We start from the raw sequence: 13,590 nt of genomic DNA, 5'->3' as shown, positions 1-13,590 counted from the left end.
GTATGAATTGCCACCATCGAAAATCACATTGCCTAAAAATATGCCCCACAGAAATCATGGCTCTCTCAAGAAAACAAGCTGTTTTGTTTTTTTCCTGCCAAGCAAACACAACTGTGTGCCAGCTAGAAATTCAGCAGGTTTAGTGTTTCTCATAAATGCTTTGAGCTAAGCAGGTGACCTGTGAACCAGAATGTCCTTGCTGTTCTTCGTTCCTAGCCTTTTCTCTACAGTGCAAATATTGTTATGAGTTCTACAACAGTTTTCACACACATCTTGGTATGACTATAAACCAAAACTTAGGATGGGCCTTCACTGATCAAAGCAGTTCTGAAAGTCCCATCAACCGAGGTCAACTGGTGCGAAGAGCAGATAAAGTCCCACCTTAGTTTATGTTGGCTTTTCCTATAAAAGTATGTGCCATTCACTCCTGCAGTATCAAAAGTAGAAGGATTCAGTTTCTAAGGGCAACAGTTACTTGGCTGGCCTTGGTCTCTCAATCCAAATTGGGAAGGGAGGCATAACTCCTCTTTCTGCAGTGGCAGGAACTAGTAGAATTTCTCTGGGCTTGACAATACGAAGGGTTGGACAGAGCTTGGATGAGACCACCAGGGCTGTAAATCAGATGTATCATACTGTCACCAAGAATAGAGTTTGAGGCTTGAAAGAGACTGCACTTTGACCCCAACTCTTAACAATCCTTTTTTTGGGGGGGGGGTGCCTCCGAGTCATTGTTGACTCCTGGAGACTGCCTGGACTAGTCCCTGCAGTTTTCTTGGCAAGATTTTTCAGAAGTGGTTTGCCCTTGGCTGCTTCCTAGGGCTGAGGGAGAATGACTGGCCCAAGGTCACCCAGCTGGTTTTGTGCCCAAGGCAGGACTAGAACTCAGTCTCCCAGATTCTAGCCTGGTGCCTTAATCACTGCACCAAACTGGCTCTCTTAACAATCCTTACAATATACAAAACATAGTTTCATGGAGATACCTCACTCGTTTGCATACAAATAATTTAAAAAGTGATATTCTGGCCTACCTGGGAAGGCTACTCAGTAAATAATGAAAAATAATTCTGCTGGTCACATGGTTTCTGACAGGACCGGACACCTTCTAGAGCACTAAGGGATGGGCTTATTCACTTGAATGGGTCTACTTGTGATATAAGAGTCCATTTAACAGAACACAATTTAAAGGAAAAACCCAGGAGGCCTGGAGAAAAGCCACTCAAAAAACACTTTTGTCCCAAACCTCTTTCCTGGTCTCTTTAAACGCCCAAAAAACACGTCTGTCACGCCGGGGCGGGTCTGCCTGTCTTTCTCCTCCTCCTCTCGGTTCCTCCCCGGCAGGTTGTCCCTCCGATCCTGTTCCTGGGACTCCGCCAGGTACCGGCCTCGCTCAGCGGCCAGATGTTGCAACCGGCACCCCCCGCTTCGGACTGTCGGCGGACTCATCCGTCTCCAGCCCAGACTGGACCTGGCCTCCAGCAGCCGGGTCGGGGGGCGGAGGACGAGGACGAGGACGAAGTAGAGAGAAAGGAGGAGGAGAACCGTCCCTTCAGGGATGCGCTGCTGAGACTGAGCCAGACCAGCGATGGGGATGCTGCCGCCCGGGGACCGCGGCTTTTTCCCGGGGCTCTGGGCTACGCTCCTTCGCAGATTGCGCGGCGAGAAATCCTGGGCCAGAAAACTTGACGAAACCAACCTGTTGCAGCAGAAGAGGTAGGTCCAAGCTAGGACATTTCGGATCCCGAAGGTAGCCGGGGAGGGAGACGGGCCGCGAGTTACTGAGTTTAATGCGAAAGAGAGTTCCTCTGAGCGCATGCAGAGAAAGCGTTCGCGAAGCGCGTCGTACTGGCTGCGGTTGGAGTCGAGGTCCAGCAAGAGTGCGCGCGCGCGCGCGCGCGCATAGTTTTTACTAGCTTCCTCCTCCTCAGTTCAGGAGAACGGACGGGCCCTTAGGAGAAGAAAAGTTTAAAACCCTTTTTTCATTGGTAGCAGGATAAATACCTGGGCACAGGAGAAGCTGTAACCAGATCCCAGCAAGTCCATCGAGTGCACCTGCTGCCTGAAAGGCAAACAAGTCTGTAGTCTGTGCCACCTGCAGCCAACCACACACTTGGACCCCTTTTCTGTAGTCTGGGGTGGGACAGGGAGAGAAAAGGGCATTCAGAGGCTAAGACCCTGGGGCCTGGTGGCTTTTTTTACTTCCCTGATCTTTAAATGCAAGCTAGAAATCCCAACTGGTTAGAAAAAAAAATGTCTTTCCTTCTAGATTTTGTGTGCTGTAGGAGGTCTCAGCTTGTCATGAAAGAACATGTTGGTGACCTAGTTTGATCGCAGCTTTGCAAGGGTTTAATCCTCAGGACTGACACACGTGAATTAACTATGACAATGTCTCTAAGCCTGTGTGGAGTACATTTTTCATGCTTCTAAGCTCCAGGAAGAGCAGCATTTATACATCTGACATTTGGGCATGGCTTAAGCAGGGCTGAAGACAGGCCCTTTGGAGAAATTGAGTAGTGCTGATTCTCTAATAACAGGACCATCTTTTCTGGTTATTTTGGTGGCCCCTGTGGGAGGAGCAGGTGGCAACCGTGGCTGGGAGGGCTTTTGCCACCTTCGTCTTGTACGTCAATTGTGCCCTTTCCTGGCCTGGGAGGTACTGCTTGTGTGCACTCATGCCTTAGTCAGCTCCCAAGTGGATTACTTCAATGTGCTCTACATGGGGCTGCTCTTGAAGAACATCCAGAAGGTCCAGAACATGGTGGCGGGGGAACGTTCAGGTGCATCTTGGGACACCTGTCTTATTCCACTGCTCCACAAGCTGGTCTGGCTCCCAGTGTGGTTCTGGGTGGAATTCAAGGTGCTGGTTGTCACCTATAAAGTCCTTCATAGCATGGGGCTGGGTTATTTGTGGGACAGCCTCTGCCCAACAGTTTCTACCCATCCCTCCAGGTCTAGCAGGACAAGCATGCTTCAGGTCTGGTTGATTAAAGAATATCATCTAGCAGGACCCCCAAAGCAGGCTTTTTCTATTACAGCATTTGCCCTTTGGAACACCGTTCCCCCCCCCCCCGCCCCGAGGTTCGACTGGCTGTTTGGGAAAGCTATAAGACTTGCATGGGTTCTTGGGCATGGGGGTCAGGTGGTCAGCTGTAGCCTGTGAGATCCTGTTATTTTATTGATTTGCCCCAGCGGCCATTATAGGCTTTTCATATCGTTGTTCAGTTTTGTACTGCTGGAGACAAATGAGGACTGAACCATTTTAAGTCTAAACATCTGCACATTCAAAGACAGGAATGTCTGCAGGATGACCCATTTGAAAATATACATCCACCAATAAACTGAGTTCAGCAGGTAGCAGCCCCTGGATGACCTTGTTAAGCAGGGTTGAACCTGGTGAATACTTGGATTGGAATCCACTAGGGCAGGGTTCCTCAACCTTGGCAACTTTAAGGCGGGTGGACTTCAACTCCCAGAATTCCCCAGCCAGCAAGCAAGCAAGCAAGCAAGGGAATTCCATGGCTGTAGGTCAGACTGGGAAATAAGGATGTCCCAGAAGAGGACAATGGTAAACCACCTCCATAGAGTTGGCATGAAAGCTGCATGAGTGGGCTTGTCTCTGTCTTTACCTTTCCTTAAAAAGTACCCTCAAGGGGATGCCTGACAAGGAAGTGGACTGAACATCTTTGTTGCTTGGCTTGATAGTGGCTGATGAAGGTGCAGAATGTGACTTTGGGATGGGATATCACAGTACACTGCTGCACTTTATTTGGGATATGGTAGCAAATGAGGAAGAAGAGTGGATTTAGGGGCAATTTTGTGCAGAACCTGTTGGCGTAAATCATAAGACAGCGTGTGGGCTTTTTAAAAGGATTGCCGCTTAGATATGTCTGGCTTTGAAGAGCAGTACCAGAATCTGCAACTGGCCTAAAATAGAACCAGATTGTTTATCCTATCTGCACTACTACTTAATTGGTCCAGACTAGGGACTGGCAAAGTGATGTAGGTTGATGAGATCAGCTACTTGGGTCAACATGCAAGGCTTTAGGCCTCTCAGAATGAATTCAGACTCAAGTGAGTTCTTGGAAGTTTCATAGGCAATGATTGCTGAACATTTACTTTGGTTGCCTTGTCAAAGAATGGGACAGTTACATTTATAAATAATTCATAATCTATTTTGGGGCAGCACTTCTTCTTGTACAATGCTTGGAATCTGTCCTCTTAAATGCAAGGAATCTTGAGAATTGACAGTAGGCTATTTTTGATCACTTGGCACTGGGAGCTTCATCCTTTTTTTATTATTTTTAGTGGCATCACATTATGGTGTAAGCTTGCCACTCTTTAACCTCCTTCCATCCCTCTGCTGCTCACAGTGGATGACAGAATCCTTATTTTTATTTATTTATTTATTTATTTATTTATTTATTTATTTATTTATTTTTGAATTTGTATGCCGCCCATCTCCCCCCAATGGGTGACTCTTAATACTGCCGTGGATTGTGTACAACAGGGAAAGATGGGGAAAGCAGCTTGGTTACCTTATTGCAATTTACGATTTTGCACTTTGTACCATGATCAATAAGATCAAAACAAGAGCATTCTGTTGCTTATTTTTTGCATAAGCCACCGGAAGAAAGGTGGAGTATTGGTGCTTTACCCGTGAAACCAAGTTAGCCGTTTCTAATCGACTCTTTCCATGTCTTGTCTTGTAGTCTGTCAAGGAACTGCATATTCCCTGCCACGCAACCAAACTACTGAATGAAATCTTTCCTTCCCCACTAAGCTACATGCTCTTGCCTCTGGTAACAAAACACCTTTCATTAAATAATCATGGGGATATCCCTCAATAATTTATCATTGATCTATGATAGGCTGTGGTGCACCCATTCATTCTGAACATGGTTTCAGGTATGCTGAGAAGCGGTTGCACATTCAGTGAGATGCAGCAGGGTGGAAAGATGGGGCAGAAGAAAGAATGAAGCAGAATCTCTGTATGGAGAGTTGTGCTTCTGATATCTTGTGGGGCATTGCAAGAGATCTGAAGGAGGGAATAATGGGATGCACAGGGCAGTGACTTAGCATGATTGCAGCAACTGTTTCGATCTGCCAGATGATCCATCAAGTGAGGGGTGGGTGTAGTGCTCACTCTTGGGGTACTTTTCCTCCACTTAAGAACATGAAGTACCCTAAGGTCTCCTTCAACTTTTCGTATTCAGTCTGCACTTTCTACTCATGACTTTTGTGCTCCTTCCTTCCTGAGATGAAGTTAGGTTTGCTTGGGGATTCTTCCATTCATTGGCTCATAGAACTGTTTAAGCTGAAAAGACACAGATGCTCCAAGGTCACTCTATGAATTTTACTTTGGGAATTTGAACCCAGCTGATTCTTGTCCTGTTCCCACTGCCATGTAGGCTGGCATGTAGACACAGGAAGCATATCATCATCATCATCATCATCATCATCATCATCATCATCATCATCATCATCATCATCATCATCATATTTGATTGAGAGCCCTATTGTGCTCTGCTCTGATGGTACTTTATACTTCAGCAAGATTTTAAGGTCAAGATTTGGATACAGTTGCTCTGCTTCATTCCCAAATTCCTCTAGGACAACCTGATGCCTTCAAACTGTGTGGGATTTAGCTCCAATAATTCCAATCCAGTTTGGCTGGATTATCATTTTTACTAGTCATGCTGGCTGGAAACTATGGAAGTTATGGTGCTGTGCTTCTGAAGATTTGGGCAAAGATACAGATATACATTTACAATGGAAGGTGTTACCTTTTATTTTTGGTCATTAATTGCCTCATAAATGAGAAGGTGGCTTGGAGAGAGAATATCTTTGATGTACTGTATTGCAACATTACAATAATAATACTCCTACTCAAGGTTATGGAAGAGTTTAGTTTCACTAACACCCAGGAATGTTAAGTATCTGTTATTATCAACCCATGATGGATTAAATTATCTGAAAGAAAATATGGTAAGGCAAGATCAAGTCTTGCTAAATAAATTTCAATTGTTGCCAATAAATATGATTCCTCATTGGTAATTTTTGTCTCTACAGGGAATATAAATAAAAAATTGGCCAAGTAACCAATAGGTGACATGTGCTTTAGCCTGAATGCATAGTATATAAGCTTCTACAAGTTGTCCTCGTTTAGTGACTGCCTCATACTGCGACCATTCACAGTTACAATAGTGATGAAAAAATAACTTTGCAGCCAAGGCGTGCATTTACAACCTTTGCAGGTCTGTAAAGCAAAGGAAAGCTGAAGTAAGATTGTAAGCACAGTTGCGGTTTCACTTAGTGACTGTTTCGCTTAACAACTGAGTTTTCAGTTCCAATTTTGGTTGCTAAACAAGGACTACCTGTAGTTCCAAGTCTTATGTGGCAATTGTTTATTATTGCTGTTATTATAATTGTTATAATATTTATAGTCTGACCCTGTCTTTGTGACTCTAGATAGGATACAAGAAAGTCAGACTCGAAATATAAATAACACAATAAAACCATTAAATTTATGGCATCAGTAGGATGTGATTTATAGTTCCAGCATAAGCCAGTTTTCTTTAACCTGTTTTTGTAATAGTTGTGAGGGGTGTTGATGACAATAAAGTGGAGCATCAGTAAACAATATATAACCATTATCAGAAGCACCCATAAATAAAGTCAAGTAAGAGCCAAATGCTTGCTGGCATGAAAGTGCTTTTGCCTGTTTGAAAAATGCTGGCAGGAGCCATGCATATCTTTGGGGGGAGGATATTCCATCAAGGGGGAACCACTATAGAGAAGGTCCACATCTTGTATATTTTACAGGGATGTGGGACCAGCAACAAGTCCTCTCTCATTGACTAGATTGGATGGGCCAAGTCAGCTCTGGCAAGGGATTGTCTGATGTAACCCAGTCCTGTATCACAAAAAGTTGGTGATAGCCAACCCTTTGAATTGGCCCTGGAAGCCCTCTGCCACCAAAGCAGTGACTTATATTGGTATTATTCTTGCCTATGGCCTACCCCATCAGGCATCTTGCCATTGCATTTTGTACCAGCTGTAGCTTCTGGGTTGTTACAAAAGGTAGCTCAGCTCAGAGCACATTATGGCAGTCCAACTAAATTATGCTAGCATCTGTTATCAGGCTTTCTGTTTCCAGTTTCAAATGTGAAATCCAAGCTCATCAGTCGAAGAATGGGTGTGTGTCACATGCAGCAACTGCTTTGTTAATGACCTCTTTGCTTAATTTCACTGCCTACACTCCTACATTTCATTCCCTTGGATCTCTCCTTTTACTATTCCCTCCACCCCATCAACAGTAGCTACACAGATAAAACTCAAAAATTTCTCAGGGTGGTATTGAAGAGTGAAGTAGACTGGAGTCCACATGGCTTGTCCAGTCATTTTGTTTGAGGTGCCACCAGATTAGTTTATTGTTTTTGCTGATGGCTTCCTTGTCAGCAAGTTTGTTTTTAGCACTCATTGTTCCTTGGAGGGTGGCCTTTAAGCATTTGTAAACCTTTAGAGGTATTCCAGTAGTGGTTCCTTGTATGGAGGACTTGGTGTGCAATGCAGGATTCTGCTTAAGTGTGAGTAGAACTTTCCATGCAATCAGGAACCCTTTTGGGCATAAGGTAGTGTGCACGTCACTTTACCTTTCCAGCACTCTTATATCCAGGAGAGTTTGGGAATCAGGTTTTTGAGGCACTTGCTTTGAAAGAGAAATGTCCCATTTTCCTAACAGGTGATCCTTTCCTACATAGAACAACAGTACAAATGGGACAAATTTTAAGTGGCTCCACTTTTGAAGCCCCACAAAATTCTGAGAAAAAGGCAGGCAGATTACCTAATCAAAACTTCCCAGACTCAAAATGATGACAAGGGAATGTTACATAAGTGGATCTCTGGTTTGTACCTATGTGCATCCGTCTAGAGAGCCAAAGCTTGCAATCAGTTATGAACTTTCACTGTGGTTCCCCCCCCCCCCCCAAAAGGAGACATTGTGTGAAACCTACTGTCATGGGCTTTACCAGATTGTGCCTTTGGCTCTATTCAGGAAGTGAATCAAGCCTGTTTTCTGCATTATGCCAGGTTTTGGCTTCTTCCTGCTGTGATGGTTTTCTGCAAAGTGAAATATTGCTACATGTCAAACCCCTATCATTTGTTCAGGCATCACAGCCAAACCAGTGTTTCCCTCCTCTTGCTTTCTTTCAGATGCTAGTTTGCTGTGATAGGTAAGTTAGTTATTCCAAACTGTTATTTGCTTTCTTGCCAAATTGGAAACCGTTGGTCATCTGAATCAGGTCCTTAACAGGGACTCATTCTGCAAATGGGCTTATAACCACATAAATGAGACAAAAGGCAGGCATGAGGAGGCTTGGAGAGACCCCAAAGTTTGCAGAAGTATTATTTAAAAGCATTACAGACATCCCTCTCTTCCTTCAAGCAACCAAGTGAGAACTACCATCTGCAATGGGCAGAGAATACTGGGCTGGCTGTTGGGAGGAGTGTAACTCTAAGGGCAGGGTGGAACTTAATGGCGTCTCCTAGAAAAGGATATAGCTGAATCCTGACAGGAAAACTCTACTCCTGCAACATTTTGTTGAGTTATCTTATAACTATTAGGTGGAAAGTTGTGCTATGGTTACTTAAAAACCTCTCAGTGGATCTATAAAGCTCACAAGGAGTGCTTCCCCGTACTCTTTGATTTAAGAGGAGGCCCTGTTAATGGTCTCCTCATTTTGTGGAAGAAATAATGAGAGCCGTCAAATGTCGAGACTTTTCTCTTTGAAGCTTTCTGCTTATACCTTGACTGCCTTGTAAATGAATCATTCGGAAAACAGAATCCTGCTGGCTGCTTTTTTATGTCTGTGCACTTGCATTTAGAATGGTTTAACTCTTTGAAATTATTCTTTCGATGCTCAGTTATTTAATTGGGGAGATGCTGCACACCACTTTTGGGGCTGATCACAGTAGTCTAGCTCTATTAAAATTAAATAAAAGTGCTTGCTGCACAGCTGGTGAGTCCATCTGATTCTCCACCCTTAGGAATTGTAATACAAGGCCTATAAGGGTCTGTATTAGGTCACTGTATGGACAGTGGTCAGATTTTCATATTATACAGCATTCAAAATGGAAGTACAGGTAGTCCTTGGGTTAAGAATGCCCAGTTTAAGGATGACTCATAGTTAAGAGCGGAGCCTATTGTAGCAAAATTCAAGTTAAATACACAATGGTTCGAGTTAATTACATAATACTACTTATATAGTATTATACAATCATACTGTCCTGGCTTCTATACAAATTCGACAGAACTCGTTCTTAAGCGGGGGACTACCTGTAGTGAGTTATCTGCATTGCCTATAACATCAAATCCTCTTTGCTAATTGGTTAATAGTACACACGGATGGATTTGTTTAAAATTGTAGAATGTTTTTTTAATCTTGTTTATTTTATGGTTTGTTTGTTTTTTTATTGTACGCCACCCAGAGCCACGTTTTGTGAGATGGGCAGCTGTATAAATATGGTGACTAAATAAATATATAAGATTGCAAGGTGAGGTAATGTAGACTTGAACAGTTAATACTTCCCTAATAGAATTAGCTTAATTGTACATCGTGTTCTCAATTCAAAAATCAGATCTTAGCATTATAATTCTGATAGGTAGTACTGGGGTGCGTCACATGTGAAATTGATCTAAGTAATAACAGTTTTTGTTGTTGCTTTCCTTTAGTGTTATTTTCAACATATTTCTGGCTTGGTTCTTAAATACTTTCCCAACTCTTACACCAGTCTCCTTAATCATATAGTAACACTTAAGCTAACGTTGGAAATCAGTCGTGATATTAACTAGGATTCCAGTTTCTCTTCCTTCACTCTAGACACTTGGACCATCAAACTGGTCCATCTGACTGGTGGGTAGTAGCAAAGATGGGCTAATGATAAAGCAGCACGTTTACTTGATTTGTTCCTTTCTTTTATTATATATTACATCTTTTGTAGTGCATGTGGGATTGTGTGGAACAGTGCCAAAATAGATGGGCTAATGTGAAATGTGCAGAGGCTGTTAAGACTCTATATTGAGGCAAGGTAGACAGCCTGTAGCTGTAGGATGATGGGTGGCCCTTGCCTTAATTTCAAAGATTATCTGCAAACCTTAGGCAAAAGTTATTTGTACCTTCCCTGTCAGCCTACTGTACGGGGAGCAGAGGAGAAGCTCTTATAAAGAGAAAATGGGTGGGGGTGGGGGTGTATTGGAAAGAGAATCGGTGGTCCCACCACTTTACCATCATTAATTTTAATTGTGGCCACCACTGTCATGAGGGACCCAACACATTACCCTTAAGAGAAAAAAAGATTGTCCTTTTCTGACCTCATGTTTTGTATTTTACATCTGACTCTAAGCCAGAATTGTAAACAATTCTGATTAATTTATGGTCAACAGCTCCTGCCACATTCTTGCTTAACACTGCTAACAACAGAAATGACTGAATCGTCTTCTCCATCTTGCACCCTCCAGGACATCTACAGATCCACAGAGTGAAAAAAAGCTAGGCTAAATGAACCAGAAATGAACCAGAAAACAAAAGCTGTGTACCGAAAGTGAGATTCCAGATTTGTCATTCCCAAACAAGCCAGGAGTGGAAGGCAATAACGAAACCTGGCCTCAGACTTCAAATCTTTAACGGAATGGGAAGTTAGGAGAACCACTGGCAGGAGGAAATATATGTCTGCACCTGACCTGAGAAAATATAGCATGCCCTTTTTTTGGGGGGGGGGGCAAGTGGTTCAACTAGAACATGTACGCTGAGATCCTTCCAAGTAATGTGGAGTGAAGCACTTTGATTCAAATCTGCACAACATTTCCTATGTTCAGAATAATTCTACACTCAAGAACATTCCACACAAGGTCTGCCATGTTCAAGAGTTCCTAAGTATGTATTTTAGATTTGTAAGCTGAACACACCCTGAAAGTTACCCAATAAACCCCACTCCACTGTTCTATGTTCTTCTAAAACTACCAAGAAAAATGTTTGGGCATTGCTGCCTGTAAAATTATCAGATATTTATAACAGAGCAATAAAAGAAGCTGAATTTTGACAATGGCCTTAATTCTAATTCTTCGCAGGAGCCAAAATCCCAAAGTTTGCATACGTGACTTGGTTTAATTTTAACTGAATCACATACATGTGTGTTGTTTTTATGAGATCTAACTTTTCTTTCTGAAATTTTCATTTGACAAATGTAGACATGGAATTTAATTCATTATTTGCATATGTCAGGATGATAGATTTTAACTTATTTTATTTTACTGTATTTGGTTTCTGGAGAAAATACTTAAAAGCAGAGACCTATCAGTTGATAAAAGCTGTACAGGAGTGGCCTAAAAAGAAATTTTAAATGTAAAAAGAAAAATTACAAAAATCTGTTTGTTTAACTTTTGCTGTATGATGCAAAGATTCTTTGGCATCTTCCATTTGAACTAGTGAAACCAACTGGAAAGAAGGATTTGCAAAATGTAACAACTGGTGTTGAGAACTTTTCACCTGTTGAACATCTCAGATATTCCTGGGTGAAATGCTCAACTTTCCAGCTCTACTTCATCATTTGTTCCTGGGCATTGTAAAATTCTCTTCCTTACAGTATTTCTTCAGTACACAGTTTGCGCATTTCTGATGTAAAACAAAGCAAAACAAACAGCAACAATAAATACAACTGCAACAATGAATGTAGTTTATCTTAGAACATTAAGGCAGGAATCCGTCTTACAGGTTCTTTCAAACCAGAATAATTTGATTATGATTTCTCTATCTTACCTTTTTTGCATTTAGGATTGGATTGCTTCCTTGCGTGTTATCTGTATCTCAACAGGTGGTAGCATCTGGCTGACATCTGGGCTTGGAAGCAAAGCTGGGTTAGTTTATACTTTGATGGGAGACCTCCAGGGACTGTGGGCCAGGCTGGCAGTCAGAAAACATCACAGAAGAAGGAAGTAGCAAACCACTTCTGTAGTGGTGCCCAGAGAACCATATGGATACATCCATGAAGTCATCAGGAGACAAGCTCAGCTTGGAGACTTGACTTCTTTTTATTATTCATCCAAGTAGAATTCTGTACAGTTTGTGACAATTATGAAAATCAGTTGGCTACACTTATCCCTGTATGATAAGATCTCAGTTGGATTGTTGCAGGGAATTGCAGAGGAAACCTCTTTGGAAGGATGTTTAGAAACTGCAGAATACACTACCCAGATAACTAATTGGGACCACCTATAGATAGAAATGGATAAATATGGCACTTTTTCCCATGTACATTCCTTACTACAGTACTATATTTGCATCACTCTGCATTCTTGTCAACCTCTTCAGTAGCCTGTATAAAAATAAAGTGTGCTAAATAAATTGGAAATCAAACTCAGAAAGATTATAAAAGAATGGAGCTGGAATTTCAGAGGGAAGAAAAAGGGAAAGATTAAAAAGAAGAAAGGAGAATTTTCTAATGAGATTGAAGAATAAAATGTCCACTCTACTTCAACACCACCCCAGCACTCTCAGCAGTTCCTGTAGAATGGTGGTGGTTTCCAAAATACAGTGAGGGGGAGGATCCTGACAACTTCTTGGACATCAGTTTTGACAGGACATCAGCTGTTAGAAAGAACAAATCCCTAGAGCAGAAAGGGTCTGATTGTTAGACCTCTGCCCACCTTTACCCACAAAGTGAAAAGAGCATATGAACTTAGTGAAAAAGTGTGGGACCAACACAATCAAGGAAGTCAAAGAACTGGTACAACTGGAAAGGTTTACGGGCCAATTAACACAAGATCAACAGCTTATGGCCTAATGTGCATTCAGATTATCCCAATGGGATCCAAGATTGAGGGCTAGAGGCAGCAGGAGAAATTACCCAGAAATGGTGAGTTCCAGACCTCTGGGGGCCATGGAAAGGTGCCTAAGACATCTGTCCAACACTGTCAAATATCAGCCAAAGCATATCAAGCACCACCCAACCTAGGGCACACTTTGTAGTAGACCAGCCTCCAAATACTTAAAATGCATAGAAGTGAAGCATCTCAAGGACTAGCCCAAAATGAATGCCCAAGTTGACAGGTTAAGTCTAAAACTCATGGGCCAGAAAAACCTCCCAATAAACACTTCTCTAAATTCAGGGTGGATGCTATTCCACCCATGAGGCAAGCAGATGTGATAGTGGGCGGTCACCCAGTAGTGGCCTGGAGGGCTTCTGGAGGAACAACCTCCACCATGCGCGCTTCACTTGTCAAGGACAAATGCTCGGTCCAGGCACCATTGCCGAAAGTGTTTGCTGGAGGCCAAGCAGAACCTGCCTTTCTTTTCAGTCAATAGGCTGAAAAAAGGAGTGGAAATTTGTATATACACTGCTATTCTGGGAAGATTTATAGAAAAGCGGGGGGGGGGGTTGGAGGCATCTTGTAACAAATTTTGTTTTGGAGGAGGCATCAAACAGGAAAAATAATATTCCAGCATAAAGTTTTGGGGAGGGAATTAAATCAACCCTAATTTCTTAGTGCTGTACAGTTCCTGAGCACCACTTAAAACAAGTGGCATTTATTATTCCCAT

The 13,590-nt window shown here is 42.5% G+C and overlaps 1 protein-coding gene across 1 annotated transcript in view; it reads left to right on the top strand.

Moving 5' to 3' along the window:
- Positions 1-1,098: 1,098 nt before the first annotated feature.
- LOC103049250 (transient receptor potential cation channel subfamily V member 6-like) overlaps positions 1,099-13,590 on the top strand; it is an 81,649-nt gene continuing 69,157 nt past the window's right edge. The window contains exon 1 of the mRNA XM_007432870.4: positions 1,099-1,710. Coding sequence (XP_007432932.1) covers positions 1,583-1,710 — 128 coding nt within the window. The 5' untranslated portion in view covers positions 1,099-1,582. The remainder of the gene's footprint in view (positions 1,711-13,590) is intronic.

This window comes from Python bivittatus, unplaced genomic scaffold, assembly GCF_059951505.1.
Source record: "Python bivittatus isolate LINGU-HERP-01145 unplaced genomic scaffold, Pbiv_v1 ctg000270_np1212, whole genome shotgun sequence".
In the NCBI taxonomy this organism is placed as follows: Eukaryota; Metazoa; Chordata; class Lepidosauria; order Squamata; family Pythonidae; genus Python; species Python bivittatus.
This window is presented reverse-complemented; position numbering and strand designations above follow the sequence as displayed.